The 26,071-nt window shown below is 35.3% G+C and overlaps 1 protein-coding gene across 4 annotated transcripts in view; it reads right to left on the reverse strand.

Annotated features, from left to right (window-relative positions):
- PTPRK (protein tyrosine phosphatase receptor type K) overlaps positions 1 to 26,071 on the reverse strand; it is a 524,091-nt gene that overhangs the window by 251,176 nt on the left and 246,844 nt on the right. For all 4 annotated transcript variants that reach the window (XM_054697815.1, XM_054697816.1, XM_054697814.1 and 1 more), the window contains exon 4: positions 292 to 373. In XM_054697815.1, coding sequence (XP_054553790.1) covers positions 292 to 373 — 82 coding nt within the window. The remainder of the gene's footprint in view (positions 1 to 291; positions 374 to 26,071) is intronic.

A 26,071-nucleotide genomic window follows, 5' to 3' on the forward strand; every position in this document is an offset into this window, starting at 1 on the left:
CTAAAATGAGTGAACATGTCTGGCCTGAACTTGCATTTGTATTTTGTTCTCAGTAATTAAATAATTTCAAAGGATTCTCTAGTATGTGCACAATTAGTTACTAGCCAAAAAATTACTTGCTTCAAAACCTCTAGAAATAAATCAGTGTTCTTTTTAAACTGAACAAAAAGGCTAAGAAAACAAGAACAAGAGAGACAGCAATGAGCAAATAATAAACAATCAACAGTCACTGCCAATATAAGACAACTGTTGAAAGGACATAGAAAAACACAATTTGTAATCACAACCTACCACAAGGATAACTCAGCACTTGGATGTCATCGATGGCAATATAACCATTTCTCCCTCCTGAGACTTCAGCTTCAAATATTACCTGCCAGGAATAAATAGAAAACATTTACAATGGTTTCTTAGGAAATTTTCACAGTGGAAAGAAAACAGCTATAACATGCTCAAAAAATTAAATTTTATTTGTCCTATAAAAATTAAAATTGTATGTTATAATGTGGAATAATTTCCTAAACCTTGCAAGGTAAACAAAAGAAAGTTTTTTGAGGCGGAATTAAATTATGAAGGTCAAGAAGTCCTCATTCATATTTTTAAGGAACAACTATCAAAGAGTTGTTAGATTTCCTAAATAAGCAATTTGTAGGTAGAATGAATAGCTAGACAAATACTGCAAATCTCATATCCCTTCACTTTCTATTATAGATTTTCTCCATATTTGTTATTTACTAAAACATAGATCAAGCACCCACAATGTACCAAGTCATATGCTAACAACTGAAGACATGATTTGACTTTTTAAACAGCCAAATTTTCAAAGATGAAAATCATTAGGTAAGTTAGCACTATTCCAAAAACAAACACAATGGAACAGAATTAAGCTTCATATTTAGGGAACTAAATGAATGTCATTCATATAGCTATAAAAAGTACAAAAGGGGAAAAATTCAATTATGGAGTTAAGCACTGAAGACATTAATTATCAAAGAAGTGAAATCAGGAACATATATGTCAACAGTTAAACATTAACTAATATTAAAAAATCACAAAACAAGTTCCTGATTTTTTTGTTTTAAGATTTATGTACTTATATAAGCAATGGGGTACAGGCCAGAGGCATGGGAGGGTGAGAGAATCCACCAGAGACAGAGTGGGGAGCAGAACAAGCAGAAGGTCAAAATACACTGCTGAGGGGAGCAGCGGGAGAGACAGGGGAAGTCTGCCACGCCATGTGGGAATCTCCCCGGCCGGGAATCGAACAGGGGTCGGGAAGGCTGCGGACAGCTTGCGCTCAACCCGCTGCACCACTGGGGAGGCCCAGTTCTTGACTTTAAACATAAGATCTTGTTATAGAATTTTGTACTTAAGAGCAGAACTTCATATCGCCTTTCTTTAAAGTATGTGTGCTACGATTTTTCAAGCAAAAACAGATTCAGCAACATTTTATTTGACTATAAACTCCTTTATTCATGGCAATACATAGAGTATTTTTGGAATAGTCTGCAAAGCATTTTAGGAAACATAATGAAAGTAGATGTTTAAAGCAGGACTACAGTATGAACAAATTGGTCTGTTAGAAATATTTAGCTATAAGGTACTGATAGTATACAGAAATATTAGATTGAATACAGACAATCAGGTAATGTTATAGTACACTGTGAAAAGATGAGAAATTAAATATAATGGTAGATTAAAAATTAAAGGCTGTGGAAATAAACTAGGCTATGGAAATAAATTAGATGTGATGAGATGAAGAACAATTCTTATTCATGGTTTAGGTCCCTGGTAAATGATGACATTAGGAGCCCCAGTAAGAATTACTTAAATAGAAAAGGTATAAATTTGAGGAAGAAGATAATTAAAGCATATCTGAGACATTTCAAATTTTATTTGCACAGATATATACAGATATAATGCTTAGTAAATAACTAGACAGATTTATCTCAAACAGAAGAGACAAGTCTAAAATAAAGCCATCAATTTGGAAATTATAAGTATGGAAGTGAGAAAGCTACAGATTTAGAAATTAATGTGATGGCTGAGGAAGATGGTTTAGGAAGATAAAATGAAAGAAAAAGACACTGATAGAGAAAGCAAAAATACAGCAAGCTTTTGTCTTCAATAAATTCAATAAAGCATGATTTACACATAAGGGTCAAGGAGGGAAGAATAGTATCAGGAGGTTCTAGCAGGTCAACACTCCCACAGATTAGAAGGCCAGGCAAACTACAATAACCATAATCATAAAACATCAGATATTTGCATAAAATGGAATTAAGATGAACCAAGTTTTAGGAGAACAGACTATCTCTGGTGGGATCAGAAGATCCAACCACATTTGCTTTCCATGGGAATATCTACCAAGTCTGGGATAGCTCCCCACAGACTTAGAACCGGTGATGTAGAAAGCATTGTATCATGCTGCAATCATATGAAAATAGAAATTGAAAATTTAGGAGTCGATAAAAAAATGAAATGTAGAAGAGTTCAAGAGAAACAAAGAAAATATGAGTTGGAGTTAACCATCAGGAAATCTCCTTTCACAGACAATTATACTACGGTGGAGAATGACTGAGCTCGATTGAATAATAATAATTAACATGTTTTGAGTACTCATTACCTGCAACAAATTATGCTAAACATATCCTAGTATGCACATTCATGTTTTCCTCTTTTGTCTGCATAAACACACACACACACACACACACACACTCATGTAATCCTCACTGCAGTCATATGAAGCAGGCATTATTTCCATATTCAATTTAAATTACAGTTAAGTAATGAAACCAAATTCTAACAGCTAATAAGTTTTAATGGAGTTAGAAGTGGACAAAAGATAGCCTGCTTTCCTCCATCAACTTTGCTATGCTGCCTTTCAATATAAAGAAACACACAGGGAGAGAATTTTCATGAAATAAACATTAAATTTATTTAAAGTCTAAATTTTAAATTCTATTTCCATAGCTCACTAATTAGATATATATCAATTATACAGCAGTACCATCTGCATTATAACCTTCCATTCTCAGAACATACGTTCACATCCACTGCAAAGCCAACGACAATCAGTAAACAAGGTAGAGGGTCCATCTGCCCTCTGTCCACTCTCATTATAAACCATGTCCCACGTTATCTATTCTCTACTTCCAGTTGTTCTTCATCATTGATAATTTCACTGGAACAAATTGAAACTGAAAAATACGGAGTCTGTGTTATGGAAGACGTCCATAATGGAAGATGTCCAAAATATAAACACAGAAATAAGTGTGTGTGTGTGTGTATACATACAATTTACATTCTGTAAAATGTATTCCATATGAACACACATTTGTCATGTCACTTTCTAGCCACTGAAATAAAGACTTAGCAAGAAACAGAGGAGAGAGTCAGGGACTTCAAAAAATTATATAACTAAAAAAACATCATACAATACACAGGTCACGTTTTGAAGGGGGGCAGAGAGAAATTATATTTGACTTCTAACTCTCTAGTTTACAAATTCTTAAGCAAATCACATAAACTTTTAGTCACATTCCAGCCTCATAATATGTATACAATACGGCTCTCATTGTCAAGTTTTGTGAATACCAAATAATACCATCTGTAAAAGTGACATGTAAAGCAAAACAGAACGTTATCGACATTGTTAGTATGTGAGATTTGTCTAAGTGTATCACAGGAAAATGATGTATTTGCTCGACTTGTGGTTCAAGGAAAGGGGAGACATGCAAAGGAAAATCAAGAAAGCCATTTTTTGAGACACATTGCGTTCTTATCAATATACCACACATCTGTGTAACAAACCATTGTGACTTATTTTAGTATTGTTGTAGCTATTGTTAATTTAATTATTTTCGTTTCTATATCTGTTTTATTTTCTCTAATTGTTTAATGTTCCCCTTTTCTTTTTTTTTTTTTCATATTGTTGGCAAGTTTAAACATAATTACTACACCCTGAGAAAAAACTTTTTATTTGTTCATTTAAATTGAGCTTTATTCTGGACAATAAATTCAGCCCTTGATTTTAAAAGGAGCTTTAGAATCAGCTCTTTATTAAAGAAAAAAAATGTTTCTCTTTTTAGTGACCTCATTCTCCCTGCTAAGTGTTGTCTTTGCCTCATTAACAAGAGCTAGAGGAAATTTTTAAGATCCGATTCCTTTACTGCTAAGGATCTAATCAGTTTTATCACTTCAACAAAGCCCTCACCTTGTAAGGCTTTTCTGTCCAGTGAGGGGAAACAAATCTCAGTAGCTTAATTATGCAAATCTTGTTTGGGCTAATGATCAGGTCAGATCTAATACTTGGTGTCAAGTAATCAACTAAGGCTCCAAGAAGAAAGCAATGGAAGCCACACCAGATGTCAACTTTAATGCATCCAGGAAGCCAGCCCGGGAACTGAATGAATGGGCTCAGCTTTTCATGCTTTCATCACTCCACTCCATTACCTGAAATACCGAAGGTGATGATTCTAATCAAATTTTTGCTACTCTAGCAACATTCTTGGATTATTAACTAAGTGCATCAAAGTTGAAATAAAGTAAAAGGAGAAAAAGGCAAATCCTAAAGAACAAGGACAACTTTATCCTTTAGCAAACTCAACTAATGCAGAAGAAATACCTGGTAGCAATTGCAAAACTAAGTCAGGAAGCCTGGGATCTAGTTGTTGGGTGTGCTGCCATGTGAAATTCAAGCAATTACCTATGTCCGTAACCTTACCTGGGGCAAGACTAGCTTTGTCTATATCACAGGTTTGTTCCTGAGATTGGTGGTACATATGAAATACTTAAATGTTGTATTTAACACCACGCAATATAAGATACTATTAGAAGAATTTGAATAAATTTTCTTTAATTTTGTTTCAATATATCATAGGATTAAGCATTAGACTCCAGGGCCTCCCCTGGTGGCACAACGGTTGAGCGCTGGCTGAGAAGCTGCCCGCAGACTCTGCAGCACCAGTTCGATGCCCAGCCACCAGCGAGGGTCCCACATAGCGCGCGGACCTCTCCTGCTGCACCTGCTGCTCCTCTCAGCAGTGTGCTTAGGTCCTTCTGCCTGTTCTGCTCCCCACTCTGGCTCTGGTGAATTCTCTCACCCTCCCGCGCTTCAGACTGTACCCAGTGCTTGTATAAATAAATAAATCTTTAAAAAAAAAATTAGACTCCAAAACCAAATATATATTTATGGAATTTCCACCATTCCTTACCTGTATCTTCAATTCATGCAAAACTTACATGAAGTTACTTACATGTTTTCAACATAGGTAAAATTTAAACTTTAGTTTCTTCTATAGAAGGAAACTCTGAGTATCCACCTGAAGACTTAGGGAGGATTAAATATTTAGCACAGCTCCTGGGACAGAGTGAATGCTCTATAATAAAGAGCATAGCCACCAGCATGGAAAGAAAATATCCATAAAGGACACATGAACTAAAAATTTGATCTCATTTTTATGCACTGTCTCTCTCTCTCTCTCTCTCTCTCTCTCTCTCTCTCTCTCTCTCTCTCTCTCTCTCTCTCTCTCTCTTCAAAATCTTGACCCCCGCCTTCAATTGAGAAACAGAATAAATTGGTATTTTATTTTCATATACATCCTTTCCATTTATGTTTCTGTGATTTGAAATTTAAAGATTAAATTTTGCTACTGTAAAATTCAAAGTAAATTAGACATTTGCCTTCAAAGAAAAAAATGCACTGAGTCAAAACACATTTCTAAATAATGAATGAGAATCATATGTAGAAACACATACAAAGATGACTAAGGTTGGTCGAACCATATCAGTGCTGGTAAAGCACACATATCTGCATCTCTAATCACATGTGAAGCCCCGAAGTCAGGAGCTGTGGTTGACTCAATTTTGTGTCCTCAAAGATTATTACAGCAATATGTCTGTGTGTGCCTGTGTGTGTGTGTGTGTGTGTGTGCACAGGTGGGCATGTGAATATATACAAACTTAATTTGTATTTAAAATGTTTCATATTTTAGAGCATATAATATAAAAATAAGATAAAATATAATTTATAAAATATACAATTACATTTAATGATGGTTCACTTACTTTAAACCATCATTAAATATAATTTAACTCTTGGGCCTCCCTGGTGGTGCAGGTGGTTGAGCACCGCACTGTGAAGCTGTCCACAGCATCTGGAGTGTGGGTTAGAGCCTGGCCGGCAGGCGAGAACCCCACATGGCACAGCAGACCTTCCCTGTCTTGCCCGCTGCTCCCCTCAGCAGTGTATTTCATCAGTCTGCCTGTTCTGTTCCCCACTCTGTCTCTGGTGAATCCTCTCACCCTCCCGCGTATCTGGCCTGTAACCCTGGTTCTTGTATAAATAAATAAATCTTTAAAATATATATATAGATATTTTAACTCTCTCTCCATCTCCTCCATCTTCTGTCTTTCTGCCTCTCTCTCTCTCTCTCTCTCTCTCTCTCTCTCTCTCTCTCTCTCTCTCTCTCTCTCCACACTTAAAGCACTATTGTTTTACAAAGCTATGTCACAGACTACCTCCACTCTTTTTGGCATATATTCTACCCTGATAGGACTGAGAGAAAGGTGAATCTGCAAAAGGACAGATGGAATCAGTGCAGAAAAATTTGTACAGATACAAAAGAAAAAATTGAGGTACATGATGACACAAAAGGTACTAAAACAATATGCAAAGTAGAAAAGATCTCAGGACCAAATAAATGCTGGTTGAACACTAAGTAAAATAGTTTAAAGCTTCACTTTGTACAACATACAACTGGAAATTTAAACTCCTAGACCTCTATCTCCCCATTTCCCCCAATACCCAGACATTAAAAAAAGAGAGGATGAATAAAGGTATCAGTAAATTTGTAGGGTTCATAGATAATACTTTTATTTATATAGCCTTGATTCTCTCAGCTAGGAGGATAGTAGAAAAGGAGAAGTGGAAAGAAGTGGCTAGAATTTGAGAAGAATCAAATGAAATAGAATGGACAGAAGAAGGGAAATTGAGTATAGTAGTATATTCTGAAGTATTTCTGTATCATTTGAAGTTGGTGACCATGAATTTCCAGTGATCCCAATCTACCATTTGCTTGGATTTAAGCAAAAAAAAAAAAAAAAAAAAAAAAGTAGGTAGAAAAAAAAGAAACCATTTTATGAAAATGACAAGTGGAACAAAATAGATCATGATTAATTCAAATTTTGATATGATAAACTAGTTAATAAACTGGCAGAAGACAGATGGGTTGGTGATCTGGAGCTCCCCATGAGGTTGATAAACGAGCTCGGTAAAACAAAAAAAGCAGAAGATGAGTTAATGTTATAGATAGAAAGCCCAGATACTTACATGTAAAGTTAGACTACTTGTGCGATTTTACAAGATCTGTTTAAACAGAGCAGCAGGTTAAAATAAGGTAGATAATTCTTGGAGTGAAAAATAGGGAGGGTGATTTTTGGAGGTGATGAGGTGAAGAATTAACAATGAATTCCAGCAAAGGCATTGGGCATAATGGTAATAATGGTGAGCCCTGGGAGTGGAGAGCATAACTCTAAATGATGCTAGTACTAAACTTTATGATAAATAGAAGAAAATGACTTGGAGTTCAGCGAAAAGCAACAATAAGGTTGATAGGTGGAAAGGAAAGAAATTCAAAGGGATGGTGATGTTTCCTATCCACTGACCTGACCCAGAGTTGCATGGAAATTATTATGTGCTCTTTTTGAGATCGTTTGGAAAGAAATGTTCCTATGTTAAGGCTACAAAAAAAGAACACAATTGTAATTGCATAACTAATTATACACATAGAACTTTGAGTTTTACATCCTCTACTAAAACTTAAGTTCACTAAAGGCAGTGACTTAAATTTTCCCCCACAGCAACAGTAAATCACAAAAATCTTGTTAAAATTTGGAGCTAGAAAGTGTTCTGTTACCAAAAACACTATGTAATGTCAGTGTATTCTAGTTAATAGTTTTGCCTCAAGGGGAAATATGAAATAAGGTATTTAGTTCACTTTACCTAACACATAAAATTTTGTTGGCATAATAAAAAGACTTTCTCCCTTGAGAAAGTTCCAGATAATTTTCCCAAGCTAATTTAGAAAACATGAAAACATAATTACTTCCCTGAATAGTTAAATAATGCTGTAAGGAATACACTTCCGCTTAGAAGTCCCAGGAGAACTTCTATGTGGAAGTTTCAAAATCTAGAATCTAATTTCTCTTCAAATATGAAAATTCTACCCTATTTATGCATAAAGATTAACATACACATAACTGGTGGGTGATACCAAAGTTCAATGTATAAGTGGCAGTCACAGTTACTGATGCAGTTCCTCTTACCAGCTCCGTTAATCTGGTATTCTGCTTTCTCAAGAAATATTCGCTGAAAGTGTTGGAATAAGGAGCTTCTTCCCATCAGAGCCCTGCCTGCCAGGATGGGTTGCCAATTCACTCATGTAACAGTTGATGTCTTAGAGTTTAATGTGCAAAAGTGCCTTTGGGCTCTCTGAAACTACTGTATTCTTAACAACCCTTGCTATTGGTTGCTTACTTTCCTACGTAGTTCTTGAAGGAGGTAAATACCTGCAATTGCAAAAAGGTACCTAGATTAACTATGGAACCAAGACTTAAGACTTGTCAGGACTGCAGGACTTTACAGTCTTCAGAAAAAAATTAGGGTTCTAGAGATTGTAAAAACAACATTCTGCGGACCTCCCTGATGGCACAAGGGGTTAAGATGCAGCACTACAAAGCTATCCACAGCCAACACAGCATGAGCTCTATTCCCCGCCCAGGTGACCCACGTGGTGCAGCAGACCTCTCCTGACTCCCCTCAGCAGTGTATTTCAGTCAGTCCGCCTGTTCTGTCTCTGGTGAATTCTCTCAACCCCCGCACTTCTGGCCTGTACCTCAGTTTTGTATGCATAAATAAACAAACCTTTAAAAAATAAAAATAAATAAAATCAACACTCTATTTCTTAATTACATTATGTTTTTTGTATAGCCACAAGACCTGCTAGTGTGAGTTTATGTATTCTTTCAAATATACACAAATACAAGTGTGCACACACACAACACACACATACGGAGTCCTAGCCATCTATCCACACATAGACATAATTATAATAACATAACAATGATTTAAGTTGATCATAGAATTCAAAGTCTATATATAATGTAGCCAAGTATTTTAGAATAAAATATCAATGTTACAGAAATAGTTTGGGGTTTAGAATTACCAGCTGCCTAAGAAATGAAAAAAATTGTGACATTATCTAACATGGAAGACAATAATGGGTACAATGAGACCTCACCTGCAAGAAAAACAAGTAGCATCCATCCAACTGGAGCTCCTTTCAAGTGACCGCGTGTTTGCCTGATAAACAACAGGATATCAGTCAAAGCACACGCCAGTGTCCAAGAAAGAATAAAAATGAAGAATCGTAGATCAAAAAGGAGAAAATGAAACCTAGGAGATTTTACACCAAAGACTGTATAAAAGAAAAGCCTGAAGGAGGTAATTTTCAAAAGGCACCACACTGAAATGAATATGTAAGAACAGTACCTTCCTATGCTTCAAATTAGCCCAGGGAGTTGGCTATCCCTAATGTAATCACCAAAATTATCTAGAATATCTGAATTAAGGAACTAACAATAATCATGTTTAGACTTTATGCTAAAATGTTTAAGTTCATAATAATAATCCATTAGTTATTCAAATTAGGTTCCATTACTGAAATCTTCCACTTGTAAAAATCGTTATCTTTTTTCAATTTGAATAGATGTTGATGCAGATTAATATGTATCAAAAAACATGATTCCATAATGTGACTAAGAGAGACCCAGACAAACTTTTCATGTCTGAAAACAAAATCAATTTAAAAGCTGAACCATGAAAAAACCAGAATTCATGAAATAAACCTGAGAGATTTTGAGTCCCCTATATCATTAAGATGCCCTTAGGCAGAAAAAAATGGTATATACTGTTTTCAAAAAATGTTTTGCTATAAGTACTTAAAGATAATGTGCACACGCTCGCGCGCGCACACACACACACACACACACACAAATACCACCATTAAGCTGAGTTTCAACAGAGAGTCACAGACATCAACATAATTCCCTGTGCTGATCTCCTATGGCCTTTGCACGACTATGCACATTTATGGTTTAACTCTCCCCTTTCCTTAAGACAGTAAGTGATTAAGACCCAGGTCAGTGAACAGTAAGGAAGAAGAGGGCAGTTTCAATTATTACTGAAGCCAGAGGTCATAAGGAAGCTCCACTTAGCTTTGGCATTGCAACAAATTCAAACACCCTCTTCCCATTCCTAATGTCTAGCGCAAAACTTTCTGAGCAATCCCACGTCCATGTCACTAAACTACCCTTAAATGATTAGTTTTTCTTTTCAATTCAAGTCCCAAAGGGGTGAAGCTACTAGCTGAAACTTAAAACCACAGTACAGGGGCCTCCCTGGTGGTGCAAGGGGTTAAGCTTCAGCATTGTGAAGCAATTCAAAGCTACTGCAGCATGGGTTCGATCCCAGGCCGGGGAGGTGACCCACATGGTACAGCAAACCTCTCCTGTCTTGGCTGCTGCTCCCCTCAGCAGTGTATTTCAGTTGATCTGCCTGTTCTGTTCCCCCACTCTGTCTCTGGTGAATCCTCTGACCACCTCCCCTGACTCCTGAGCTCTGATCTGTACCTCAGTTCTTCGATGCACAAATAAACTTTTTAAAAAAAGAAAAACATAAAATGTGCCTAATTCCTTGTGCTCTTTAGAAGCATCCATCTACAATTCCAAGACTTACAGACAGACGTACTCTTTTAAATGGCTTTAGAGATGTATTCAGAAAGAGCAGGACCTGCTATTCAAGGCACAGACTCATTTATGTTAGAGCAAGAATTTAGCAAAAAGTAAAAATGAAAAAGGCAATTAAAAATGGGAAGTTAACAAAATTTAACTGAAATAATCCAAGATCTAAAAATGACACTTTGGCATTATTTTTTTATGGAGGTAACATTGATTTTCAAAACCATTTATGGTTCAGCTCACACCTCTTCAGATGTATGTTACCAGCTCACAGCCACAACCAAGTTACCCATAGTCCGCCACCACAGCCCATAGGGCCATTTAAGACATTTTTCATCCTTGTAGGATGCATAAGCTAACAACTTAAACCATAAAAGATTTGATATAAAACTAACTGAAAGTGAAGAAGCAAAGGGTAGCAAAAAATTCATCAACAAAATGTCATCTCTATATCTTTACTATCATAGTTCCACCATCTGGGTTATATTTTATAGTTAGTTGTCTGAGCCAAAAATAAAAGATGACTGGTTAAGGTTGCTATTTCTATCAACATGATACAGAATTACAGTACTATTTTTCCCGGCTTCCAGAGATATGCCATTTGTCTTCCTACAATCCACAAGCAGAACCTTTTAAATTTTAGCACCAACAGTCCAATCTTACACATAGCAGGAAGAGATCATTTCACTTTCACAACTATATTCGAAAAAAAAATATTTTCACACTAACACAGAAAGTCTGTTCCTTGGCAAACTTAAGATACTCTCAAGAACTTTAATCTATAATCATGAAGCTCAATTAAGAAAATTAAAATTACCAGTGCAATCTATATGTGCCATTATGGTAAGTATCTCTTAACATGAAATCTATTGATAGCATGCACTTATAGAGAAAATCAAGCTTTAAGTGAACCAGCAGATTAAGTGCCATGAAAAGGTAATATAGCCAGATAGGCCTCTGTCAAGGCAACGTTGAACCACAGATTTCACTTGAATTCTCACTTCATGAACACAAACATAACAATAATTGTTCTTTTAAAACTATGTGTTAAAAGAGAACTGTGTACTGCCATCATATAGTCCGCTGCTCCCCTTAGCAATATATTTCAGTAGATCTGCCTGTTCTGCTCGCCACTCTGTCTCTGGTTAATTCTCTCTCTCTCTCTCTCTCTCTCTCTCTCTCTCTCTCTCTCTCTCTCTCTCTCTCTCTCTCTCTCTCTCTCTCTCCCCCCCACCCCCCAGCCTATGCTCCAGCTCTTGTATGCATAATAAATAAAATATTTAAAAATAAATGAATAGAATAGAAAACAACCCAAAGTCTCTCAAGTGACTCTTGAAGCAGTATATAAAAACCCCTGGCCTTTTCCAGAGATACCAGAAGATACTAGCCTACTTAAAATTTGCGCCACTTCTACATTCTGTTATTAATGTATCAACAAATCATGTAGCTATTGATGGCTGAAAAATACCTTAGAGAACTAGTCCAAAGTTTCTCAAGTTGTGGTTTTGGAACCAGCAGCTTCAGCAGCTTGCTAGAAATGCAAATAATGTATCCTCCCCCAATGTTCTGTAAGGGGTGGGGTATGTGTGTGTCAGTGATGCACAGCCCCTCCAAGTAACTCTGATGCAGGCGAAAATCTGAGAAACACACATCGAGGCTGATTTACTTTAGTTTAGAGATTAAAGAAACTAAGCTAGAAATCATTATCTTAGTCTTATGGTTAGTAAAGAACAGTTCTAAGAACCAATGTTTTAGTACCTTTTTCTTTGCATGGAAAATAAATCCATAGTTGAATTCACGGATTTACTTTTCCATGTATCCAGCTAAAATAAGAATATATACATAATCCTATATAAATTACTAATTTTTAGAAGTTTAAGTAACTGGCCCCTCACAGACTCTTAAAAAAAAAAAAATGTATGGAGGCCCTAATACTTGATAGATACTAGAGAGAAGTTTCTAATCTTTAATCCCTGACCCCAAGAGAGTGACAATGTGGCAGAAGAGATGAATGTCTCAGGAAATAACTACAGCACAGCTATTTGTGATAAAACAGAGTTAGAGAGGTATAAGAGAGTTTAGAGGAAGAGAAAATCACTCTACCTGGGGGAAAAGCAAAAACTTTGGAGAAAGTGATCTCTTAGTGATTCTCTGTCAAAAGGGACATCACTCATTCACCAAGCACCTAAGAGCACAAACACTAAACATCCCAGTCCACTAGGGACAAGGATGGATAAAACACAGAACCACAAGTTCTAGGAGATAAAGTTCTATGACTTAAATAAAGCAATAACATAGAACAAGGGAATGCTGACAAACTGTTTTCCACATTGGGGGAAAAGGATAATGATTTAAAAATGGAAATGATTCCAGAGTAAATTTTTAAAATGAAAGGCAAACAAAAACAAATGGTATTATGACAACAGGAAATATTTTTATTTATTGGCAAAAGCAATTTATGGAACTTTTAGGAGATGGTTGAGAAGAACAGAACAGAGCAGGTAAGAGCTGGGATAAGAGACAATGACCTTATCTTGCAGTGATTTTTTTTGACAGAAGCAGGAGTCTGCCCTTTATCCTAAAGGGCCTTTGAAAGGTTTTACAAAGGAGATGATGTGATTGATTTACAGCAGGAAAAGGACACTGGAGTAGCAACAACCAGATTGAAGACTGGAATTTCATCAGATAAACCTAAACATATATTATACCTCAACATGTTTTGATATTATTCATCCACTCAATATTTATTGCACACTATGCACAATGATGTGAGAAGACTTTATCCTGACATTTATATACATCTGTGGAAAGAAAAAGGATGTGTTATTATATCTCTAATAAACATTTGAGTGCATGCAGTTGTTTTTCTCTTAAGTCCAATATTTTGCTAACAAAACAATAAGTACATAAGGTAAATAACAAAAATCTCAGAACCTATTTAATGTGAGACTGAAAATAACATCATAAACATTGTCTTCACCACAAGATTTATAACAGTAAGTGAAGTCAGTATAATAAAACACAAATATTTTATTACTTTCACACTAAGTTAAATTCAGTTTTCATAAATAGGGCAGGTGAAAATTCATTTTAATTTTCTCTAGAATATGTGTCACAAAAAAACCACAACAATTTCCTGAACAAATCAAATTTAAAGTCCCACCTCTCAAAAATCATAGAATTCTCTGACTTACAAACATATCTAAACTTGACAGGTCATAAGCTCATATTAAACCTCAGCAGGGAAAAACAAATGTTTATAACATTCAGAATCAATTAGGGCCTCAGAATTACTGAAATAAGATATTTTGAGAAGATACAGAAGGAGGACTGTTACTGGAAATAAAAGCATTTTCTTTTGTCTTAAACTAAAATTTTATTCATTTAAAAAATACTAGTTTAGCTATGTCTATACTGTTTGTAAGTACTCTGTAATAAAAAAAAGAGGTTGTGTGAAATCCCTAAACTGTGTATTGTAAGATCTCTACAAATTATAAAATCAAGTAAGATATAATTAAAACCTCAATTTGGCTATGTTAAAAAGATCAAAATATTTTGCACAACTCAATACCACAATTAATCATGCATGACTTAATTAGCCAATAGATTAACTATGTCTTGACTTTATACTTTCATTTACCTTTTTCTAAAGTGTCCATGGTAATACTGGAGATAATTGCTCAGACAAATATAAGGGAATGGGGAAAAGCTAATAGAGGACACAAAACTGGAATAAAAATAGTAATTTATCACTTTACCCTTTGAGAAAATCATATAAATATGTTTATTATACAGGTATCCCCTACTTTTCAAAAGTTCCCATTATGCCACTTTCTTTTTATGACAAATCTACATTAGTCACTGTTCTTACTAAATTAAAGAAATCCAGAAGAATTGCTCTTTTATGACCAAAGTGAAAAACAAAAATAATGCTCAGCATCTGTTTTGCAGCAGCCCTAATAGAGGCAGTGCATACCCTAAGCAGTTGAGAACAGCATTGCTAAGCTTCATCTCTGGGAACTACTTCATACAGGCTATGTATTAATCATGGCATTCATGCTTTTATAATAGGGAAATATTGTTTTAGATTTTATTTATTACTTGGTATGATTTGGTAGGTAATTTTTGGGGGAGTCTCAAAAGATTTTCCATATACAGTAGTAGTAATTGCTTTACATTTTATGACATTTTAGCTTAAAAAGTTTACATAGGAACACTTTGCTTTTGGATGCAGGGAAAATGTATTTATTCATAGAACATCTACTGTGCACAAGAGACAAATAGCATAGAAAAAGTTGGTGTCTTCATGTAAAAATTCTAGTACGGAAGAAAGACAATAAGCAAACATATGATATGGTGACAAAATGACTAGAAGGGAGCTATAGCAATAAGTACAGAGGGGTAGAGATATAGTGACCAGGAAAACCTCTGAGAAAGAGACCTGAATATGAAGATAAAAAGAATACCTCCAGGCAGTAGGAATAGCAAGCACAAAAACTTTCAAATAGGGACAATCTTGGAACATTCTAGTAACATAAAACAACGTGAGGAAGACAGAGAGCAGCAGACAACTTGATGGGGAGTTAAAAAGGATTTAGATCCACGATAAAGAATTTGGATTTTATTCTGTGCATATTGAGAAACAGCAGAAGGAACTGGGGCAGAATCGCTAATACCTGACATGTGTTTTTGAAAGGTCAATTTGTTCCGAGAAGAACAGACCACTGAGGATAAAAAGGGAAGCTACCAGAACTGCTGAGAGACAGATGCTTGCAGTAAGAGATGATGGAAACACAAGCATTAGCAGCACTTCCCAAATGTTTCACATAATGAAAAAGAAAAGAAAAAACAGAAAATATTATTTTAAGACATTTTGGAGTAAATGGATAAGATTGGTCATAGTTCAGGTCTCCAGTCTCCAGTTTAATTTATTCTAAATCCAAAGTCTCAAATACAGATACACACACACACATATTACAGATGTAAAAAATGAAAGCAATTTTATTGAAAATGGTCTTATGGTATATAGACAGGTGGAAGAAGTAGAATTATTTGAAGGAACAGTTTCTTTTTATTTTATGAACTTCCATATTTGAATTTTTTAAGTAATTATTAGTATATTACTTGTGTATTTTAGAAAGTATCTTCTAGGCCTACAGACTAGATTATTACTTGAATTACACATTTAATCACATGATTTTCTCAAAGATAATTTTTAAATTTCATTCTTTTAAAGATTATGCTTTTTTCTAAATGTAGTAGAATATGGGCTTACAAAAAAGCAGTGACGTGAATTATGAAGTAAAGAAACTCACTGTAAAAATATGGCATAAGGGGTTGTGGGAGAACAAGAGTAAGAAGCAGACACAATATTAAGGAGACAACAGTAGCTGTTCAAGGAAAAGATGATTGTAATATTAACAATGGGGGTGACCTAGAAAATGAAGTGAGTGGCCTTGTATTTGCCACCCCTAACATCTAGCATATTAAGTGGCATGTATATGCTTTCCATCCGTAGGTCTATAGGTAAGAAGAAGGAAGTAATGTTACCCATTCAGAGAGCTATAGTGTACTGCTTTTCTAATTTCAACTGGAACAGTGAAAATTTCTCTTGCTGAGACTTATAAAATGTCCATTTCTCAAAGCAGTTTATTTTGTAAGTAATTAGTTAATAAGTAATTTAAAAGCTATATAATCACTATTCTAACAAAATAATTTTGAAAACAAATGGGGTGAAAATTCTCTTAAAACAAACTTCTCTGTCAGTTCAGCTCCATTATTAAAACTTGCTGTCACTCAGTTTCAAATACTTTAGAAGATATTACAAAAAGTATGGAGTCATAATGAGTTTCTCTAAAGACACCTAGAAAATACTGCTTTAATAGTTTAATATTTGATAGTATAGTTCCTCTCTAAAATCTGAAACAAAATTAGCCTAAATTACAAGACTGATTTGCATTTTTTCAGCATTCCCATCTTTCTTTTTGAATTATAGACTGGGGTCTCTAATTAGCATTTATTTCTGAGCCTGGATAGCAGTAATTTCTTTTTTATTCCAGTTGTCTGACACTCTAAGCCAGCTCTGAACTTTTACCTGCACAAATGTAAATCTCATCTTGCCATTACTTCTTTTTCTATTTGTCAAACCTAATGTTTAAAATAAAAATTTTCCCAAATATTCCCTTTCTGTTTCAACATATTCAATGATTCATTTATCTATTTCCTTTAGCTCCTAACATTAAATATCTAAAAGCATATATCAATATTCATAAAGATTTTTTCAATAGATTCAAATTTAGTGGATAATGTTTCTAGCAGGAAAATAATTACAAATAACTTAATTTTTCAAGGTAGCTCTCAAGATATTATAGTCCAATATAAGTGAAATAATATGCTGTATTTTAAACAGTTCATATTTTTTAAAGATTTATTTATTTATACAAGCACTAGGGTACAGGCCAGAGGCAAGGGAGGGTGAGAGAATTCACCAAAGACAGAGTGGGGAGCAGAACAGGCAGAAGGACCGAAAGCACTGCCCAGGAGAGCAGCGGGCATGACAGAAGAGGTCTGCCGTGCCATGTGGGAATCTCTTTGGCCGGTTGGGAATCGAACTCACGCTGCAGAGGCTGCGGACAGCTTCACAGCACTGCACTCAACCCACTGCGTCACCGAGGAGGCCCCTAAACAGTTCCCTCTTATTGTACTTTCTTTATAGGACAGATTATGTCCCCACTTGAAGTGGAAAGTAGAAGTAGAAAAAAGTTTAAAGCACAATACAAACTAGCCCCATGTCCACATTCATTAAAGGGCAGGTACTATGGAAGGAACTGTATAGCCTAAACAACTATCCAACAGCGTTGTGTGCCATACCAGATATTCTTTATCTATTCTGTATGGTGGTCCGACATACATACAAACATTGAGCACTTGAAATGTGGCTATTTTTTTAATATTATTTACTTTCAATTCAATTTAAATATCACATGCGATTAATGGCTACCTCATTTCAATGGAGTTCTGAAATATGAATTTCAGCAAATTGGAGAATGGAACTCAGGAAGTATATTAGCAATAATAAAACCAAATTAAAAAGAAACAACTAGAGTATCACAGTACATATTTTCATATTAAGAGTAATAAAAATTACATAAGAGTCATGAATATTGACTGTGCTCCTAATGAAAACTTTGACTTGAGTCCTTACATAGCAGACTAATTAAAAGGACCAACAAACAAGAATGGTACAACTAAATCTAGAATTCAATATAGGAGCTACTCGGTCTGAGAATTATCTCTCCATGTGTGGAAATGACAGACTGATCAAAGGTTCTTTTTTGGAATCATGCAATGATGCATGGCTTGCTACTCCAGTCAATATTACTTTTCAAGTTTAAATTCCATACCAATTTTATGGATGGCAAACTAAGATGCAGGGAGCTAACCCACATGTATAGCAGACCTGCCTGCTTTGTCCACTGCTCCCCTCAGCAGTGTATTTCAGTAGATCTGCCTGTTCTGTTCCCCACTCTGTCTCTGGAGAATCATCTCAACTCCCACCCCATGCACCCCAGTTCTTCTATGCCAAAATAAATAAATAAGATCTTTCAAAAAAAGAAAAAAATAATAAGACTCAGAGGCTGGTAAAGGACTCCCAGACAAATGTCTCATGAAAGTCCTCGGAAGAACTTGGCAAAATTTCCCTAAGAACAAAGAGACCATTGCTTTGTCATTGTGGAGACTGTTAATGGAGACACACTTGCTGTGGTGACACATTATGGTAGGATGAGAAGCACCCATACTATTGTGAACTCTGTGATATGCTGGTAAATGTTCAACAACTGATCGGGGGCTGGAGGAACAACTGATCCTGACTGGTTGTACTTGTTCATTTTCACGGTGCAAAGAAGACTCCCTCCATGGTCAAATTCAAGCTATCAATGAGAAGTTACTGATTATGGGATGGGAAGAGTTGTGCAGTTGCTATAGCTATTCTATAGTATTTCCCATCATAAAAAGTCACCAGAAATAAGCATCAAGGCTATAGATAATAAAATGCAGGAAAATAATTAGGAGGTGATAAGTTTTGAATAAGTATTACTTTGTTTTTAATACAACTTCTTTGATTATCCACTTACATAATGAAATTAATGGCTGTATTAAACAGTAAGATCACAAAATTCCCTAAAAGTTAACTTTTGAGCCAGATCAAGCCAGCTCTTGTACATCACTAGTGTCCAGAAGATGAATGGGAATCGCCCTGCTGTCCTGAGGATGTAGAGGAGGTTCAACTCTTTCCACTTGAAGAAGCACCTTACAGAGGTAGTTACTAGGGCTCTAGGTCTTCCCAGAAAACAATTAAATGAGGGACCACCCCTGTTGGAAAGTTCAATGTAGGGGGCCACTGGCACAGGTTCCTGAGGAAAATAGCTGCCTCTTTCCAGGGAGTCCTTGAGAATAGAGGGAGTGGAAGTGAAGCATAACCAAGTCAAGGGAGCCTTTCCAGCATCTTTGAGGAAAAACCACACTCATGAGGAGAGCTTTGAAGCAAAGGTTAAAAAGCTATAAAAGAAGAAAAGCCAGAGTAAGGCAGGGGTTCCTCCACTATCTGACATAGGTCCAATTAAAAAAGAAAACCTGTCTTCTTTCTGTCTGCTTCTAAAACAGTCCCAGCAAAGAGAGGATAAAAGAAACTGATTATATATTGACTCCTTGTCTTCAAAATCAAGGTGCAAATCTAGGTGAAGATAAGCAGAGCGAAGACAAACTAAAAACATTACAACTGAACTCCACTGAACTGGATTTTATAACTAATAATGACCCAAAACTATGAAATTTGTCTCACATCTCATGAAGTATTAGAGAAGAATCCACTGACAAAGTACAATTGAATAATGGCAGGTGGTGGAAAAATGATTTACTCTTCCCTTTGCCAAATCCTCAACAAACTGGTTACATATAAGCATTAGGTGCTAATATTTAAAATACCAGGCTAGGTGTCCACTGCCAAAAAGAAAATTAATATAAACAAGAATAACTATTCCTTTTAAGAAAAACAGCCTGTTATTTCAAATACTGATATCAAGCAAACTGATATACATAGTCCTGGTATTTCTAACTGCGCATTGTTTCACTTTCATAGAGTGACATCAAATGCGACGTACTATGTAGGGCTCTAAATATGCAAATCATCATGATTAAGAAAAGTAACATTGTATTATCTTAATGGACATTCTTTTATTTCATCCCCACAAACGAGTTGCTATGTAGGTAGGACAATTATTAATAGTCACCTCTAAAAGATAGTAAAAATGATTGACAGAAAGTAAGGGATTTCTTGTTTTAAAACCAAAACCTGGGCCTCTCCTGGTGGCACAGGCGGTTGAGCACAGGCTGTGAAGATGTATGCAGCCTCTCCAGTGCCGATTTGATCCTAGCCGGCAGGCAAGGGTCCCACATGGTGTGGCAGACCTCTCTTGTCCCGCCCGCTGCTCCCTTCAGCAGTATATTTTATCAGTCTGCCTGTTCTGTTCCCTGCTTTAAAAGTCAGACTTGGTTTTAATCCTGGTTATGCCACTTATAGTTACGTGATATTGGGTCAAACAATATCTCCAGGTTACATTCCTTCTACAAAATTAAATCACTGAACCACAATATTTATAAGGTCTCTTTTAGAATAATGATCCGATGTCATCAACAGGGAAGGCAACATATCGATAAGACTAGGATAGTGATTATACAACTAAGTACACTGTGATGCCAAAGAGAAGAATTCAGGCAAGCCTTACAGGGTGCCAGAAATAAAACAAACCTGTGATGAATGTGACCTCAACCCAGAAGCTTTTATGTGCTTTCTGAAAACATATTTCCAAGCATTTCTAAGCTTGTCTAACAAACAGTGTTTGCATTTAGAGGCAAGTGAAAAAGTGAAATTCAAATAGAAATACAGGAGAGAGCAAATTTGGAGGTGGATGGGATCAGATGGGAGATAATTGCTTAGCAATATACATAATAATAGTATATCACTCAGTTCTAAAAGTTACTAATAAACATAGTCATTTTATTTTTTTACAGACTGTTGTTGATATATCAATATTATATATTAGTTTTTTACACAATCCTTTGCTGATTTACTTATTAAAAGATATTTTTAGGAATAAGACAATGCCTGTTATTCCTGTTTTTATAAAAAGCTCTTATCACTACTTCGAACCCACCCTACCATCCAATACACATACTCCAACCAAAACAAATAACATGAGAAGCAAACATGCAATGGAAAAAAAAAAAAAAAACTGCTATTCATTGAGCATTTATCTGCCAGACAATACCTTAGGCACATTGAACAAATCTGAAGCCTGGACACAATAAATAAGTGTACAAGCAAACAGACAGCAAGTTATTCAGTTGAGATTTTATTAGAACTGGATTTGATCCTAAAGTCCATATTCTTCAAAATTGTGTAATTCTTCCTTCAATATTTAGCTACTGTCATTAATTCACAAAGTAGCATCCTCAGGAAATTTTTTAAGAAATAACTGACCAAACAACCTCGTATTGGGACAGGGCTTATGTACCATCTTTGAAACATTGAGTACAATGTTCATTTCTAGCTTAAATATTTCAAGAATACTAAAAATCCACAAACACAAGGAAATAAATCAAAATTTGGGGCAGCAGTAGAAGAGGACTTCAAATTGGCTAATTTCTGAAAGAAAAAAAAAAGGGAGATATGATGAGTCTTAACGAGAGAACCAAAGAGCCCAGGAAAATCTATTTTTTCTATTATATCAGCAACTCGGGCTAATGGACCATTCTGATTTCCTAGTGTTTATAAGGAAATGTACAGTTCAGCTGAAATAGATACTAAACCATCATAAAACTACCATCATATTTTAGCACATGAGACAAGTTCTATTATTCCTCTTTCAGTCTAATAGAATGAGGAAAAAATGGGTGAGTGGTGGCAGGGAAGACTGGAATGGAAGCAATCAGTTGTAATGAAATAATCATTATGTCAAAAGAATATATACATTTGTCTGCACCTTTTCCATATTTATGCCCCGGAGGTGTGAGATTATCTTATAATCATTGTCACTCTCCAGAGAAACACATTTTGCTTTATGATACAATTTTTTAAAAGGGAAAAATGCATTACCAGAGGTGTTTGTTAAATTGATGATGATGACTTAAAGTAACCCACATTTGTCACTAAATTTCAAGGGTCATCCATTATTGAGCACAAAATGACATATTTTCTTCATGAGGAGGAAGAATAAAATGCGAAGAATGTAAGATAACCCTTAATTAAAGTTTACATAAAAGAAGATAGTGACCTATTACATATATTTATAATTTAAGCTTTTGGGAGGAACAGACCCCATACTGATTAACGACAAGACATCAAAGGAAAAAAAAGTAAAGTGCTTTACTTATATATACCACCTGCACTACCAACAGAAATTCATTATTCTGTAATAATCACTGTGCCCCAGTGAACAGTAAAAATATTTTTAACAATTCATTTGTTTTACATCTCTGAAACACATTGACTCTAGGTAAATTACTATAATCTTATCAATCAACATTAAACCAACCCTATATCTGGAGTATTAAATCCTCTTTAAATATGTCATCTAAAGAAATATACTGAATCCAAACTTATGTTAGTCTTTGCTAGTCATACATACTTTTAAGACAAAATAAGATATTTATCGATGAACCAATGAATAAAAAGCTAAAGATTTAATACTGCCTTGAGAGATACTTTCTAAGTTTTCATTCCTACCTTGGCAGGAAAGAATCATATGCTTAACATTTCTAAAGGGAATAATCATTAGTCTTTATCATTTGCTTTCGATAAATAAAATGTAAATATGAACTCTTAATGAAGATGACTTGTAACTGTTCATCTATTGTGTGATCTTCACTCACTTCCTGATCTCTCACAGTCATCAAAAGAAATGATCCAGGTGAAGTCATATGCAATAAACTATCCCTCTGGTGTCACATACAGAAAGAGAGATCACATCAATCAGCAAAACCCTTGTCAAGTTAAAATGAGACAGGAGAAAAACTTAGTAAAAAGTGTCTCATATCTCATATGCTAAGGGCCAATTAGTTCCAGCAAAGTCTCAAAAGCCAAAAATTTATTCTCTTCAATAAAATAAAGGCAATGTAATGAAATGGCTCTAAAGTTTAGCTCTAAAATTCGAGTTTATCAAACTTAGAAGAAAAAGAAATTGGAATCTAATTGTCCTGCAAAAATGTGACTACTTCACTCATTAAATTCATTCATTCCTACATTATTAAAGAATTAAATTGCCTGATTGCACTCCAACAACTACAAGTAAACACAGTAAACCCATCACTGAAATACATGAAGAAACACTGAATGTCCAGGAGTTACATGTACAAAAAGAATTATGTGCTTTATCAAGTAATAAAAGCATGTTCTGAACAAAATCATTACATAGCATTAATCAAGAACACATAAGCATTTAAATTATGGTAAGGGCTCTGTAATTCTTAATTTAAGCACCTAATTTTGTGTCCTGCACTGTGGAAGTATAGAGAACAGAGGTTAAAGTAACACAGAGATCCTGTATTCTGTAGCAGAAAATTATTTTTAAAAGCATCTATCTATAATGTGTCAAGCAATGCATCAGGGCACTGGACTACAAAGCTAGAATAAAGACATTTCAACGGTTAGGGAGCCAGAGACTAGGTAAGATATGTGTACTTACAACATGACATTAAAAGGAACGAGACAGATATAGCTCCATACATATGCTAAGACACAGAGGAGAAGCTACATGTCACATACAGTTGAAGCGGTTCAAAAGAAGGTTACATTCTAACTAACATGAAAGCAGGAAAGGGTTATTAGTAGAGAGGCCTAAATATAGGTAATAGATTTTATTTTTATCTCTTTATATGAAAGAATTTTACTAAAGGTAGAAAAGAGGACGAAAACAGAAAAAAGCAATAATAAAAGTCATAGAATCACACGTGAAGAAACATCAAATGAAACAAATAATAGATTTTAAATTTGAAATTCAATATACAGGATACTCTAACTTTAGATACTATTACCAGGGAACTTAGTTAATAGGGAGTATACCACATAAAGTCCTAGGTAACGGGCACAAAAAAGAATGTTATCTAGCTATGAAACACATAACAAAGCAAGATAATTCATAAGTTGACTTTGATGTGAAAACAGGAGGAGGGATTAGGGTTGTGATGAAGTTGAGACAATTGCAACTGCAAAGAGATTGGTTCAGTCAGAGAGACTCTGAGAATGACTGCATGACATATAAAAATTGCAACATGAATAGCTGAAGTATAAAGAGAACATATAAATAGTTAATGTCTAAACTGTTGATAGTAGCCCAAAAAAGCATAAAATAGATAGCTGTATTTATGTGAAGTCTTTCTTTATTTACTTGCATAAGTAAGTATACTATTGGCATAAGTCTTAGGAAGAAGAACTGACAGATGTTAAATTTGGGAGGACTGTTTTAACTTTCTTAAAATCACTGGTATAGCATGTAAAAGGTAATATATTCTCCCAAAGCAACTCCTCCTGCATAATAACTGTGTTGCAGTGTTTTCTATGTAATAAGACAAAATCAATTTAGCATTTTCTATGGCTGCAAGAAGGCCTTTAAATCAATTAAATTAACTTTCCCTTCTGCCGATTGTACTTGCTAGTGGATTACCCTTAACACATAGCAGGCAGTCCTTGCTTTGGGAACATGAAAGCTTCCTGGAAACCACATTTTACAGATAACTGTAAAGGGGTTATGCTTTTCCACAGAAATGTTATAATCACGGAAAAGATTATGAGATTAAAATAAATTGTTAAAACAAAATGAAAGTAAAAATATACATGTATATATAAATGTAATCATTTAAAATAGTAAAATTATAGTCTAAGTCATTTTGTATAATTTTAGCAGTTAGAATCTACCTAAATTGCAACCTAAAGAGAGTAAAGAGTTTTACATAACTTCAATGGATCCTGAGTTTCAATATGTACGGGACAGAAATAAAACTTTAGCTGAGTTCTAGTGGTCAAAGTTCAAGCATTTAACATTCTATTTAACTTCACAGTCCAACTTTACAAACCCAATGCAAAGACCATAAATAATTAGTATCCATTAAGAGAAGAATTAGATAAATATATATATACTCCACATAAAAGAGGCTATTCTACCATCTTCAATCCCGAGCATCTTCCACACACAGTGCAAATGTTAGAAATCTTAGCATCATCTTGTATACAGAAAATCTCTAGAGAATGTATAATATATAGATCCAACAGTCTTAGCTTTTACAATGCATTTTTTTAAAGATTTATTTATTTATTTATACAAGCACTGGGTACAGTCAGAAGTGAGGGAGGGTGAGAGAATTCACCAGAGCCAGAGCAGGGAGCAGAACAGGCAGAAGGACCGAAGTACACTGCTGAGGGGAGCAGTGGGGGCGTGGCAGGAGAGATCTGTGCACCATGTGGGATCGAACCAGGGGCTGGGGATCGAACCGGCGCTGCAGAGGCTGGGGGCTGCTTCACAGCCCAGCCCTCAACTGCTGCGCCACTGGGGAGGCCCCAACAGTGCATTTTTTATATCATTTAGATGACCAAATACATATTTCTTCAAAAATGCGACCCAGAAAGATTTTATTTCTCTACCAATAAAAGAGAAATGACACCATCTCAGGAAACATAATATTTAAAGGTAGCCAGTATGGCATCTTGTTATAGAGGTATCCGATTATCACTCAGGCAACAGAAGAAAGACCTTGTTTTTAGTATACAGCTTACACAAAATGGGTGGCAGGACTGGGTGGACATGTTCTTTTTTTTAAAATGTTAAAGAGCTATGATTCTGATTTCAATGTCAACTTATGGCAAGGACTTGCTTTCTTAAGATGAAGAAAGAGCAGCCTTGAAGAAATATATAGAACAACAAAAACAGGACAAATAAAAGACTGCATGAGTTCTGTAGTCTGGGGGCAGGAATAGAAACTGAAAACCTTTGCCTTGATAATAGTGGGAGAAACACAATGTTCAAAAAAAAAAAAAAAAAGTCTTCTGCAGTCAATCCAAGGTAACTGAGGTGTCTGGCAGAGGACCAGGTGCTGAAGAAGCCACAGCAGTTGCCAAGTTAAAAGGCAAAGGAAACATGGTACCACAGTGCCCCAGAGTCAGAGCAGTGATTACTAGTTAAGTGCTTTAGACTTTGACAGGGATGGAGAAGGGACTGAC

The sequence above is a fragment of the Talpa occidentalis genome, unplaced genomic scaffold, assembly GCF_014898055.3.
Source record: "Talpa occidentalis isolate TD23 unplaced genomic scaffold, MPIMG_talOcc4v2.1 talOcc4.2, whole genome shotgun sequence".
Lineage (NCBI taxonomy): Eukaryota > Metazoa > Chordata > Mammalia > Eulipotyphla > Talpidae > Talpa > Talpa occidentalis.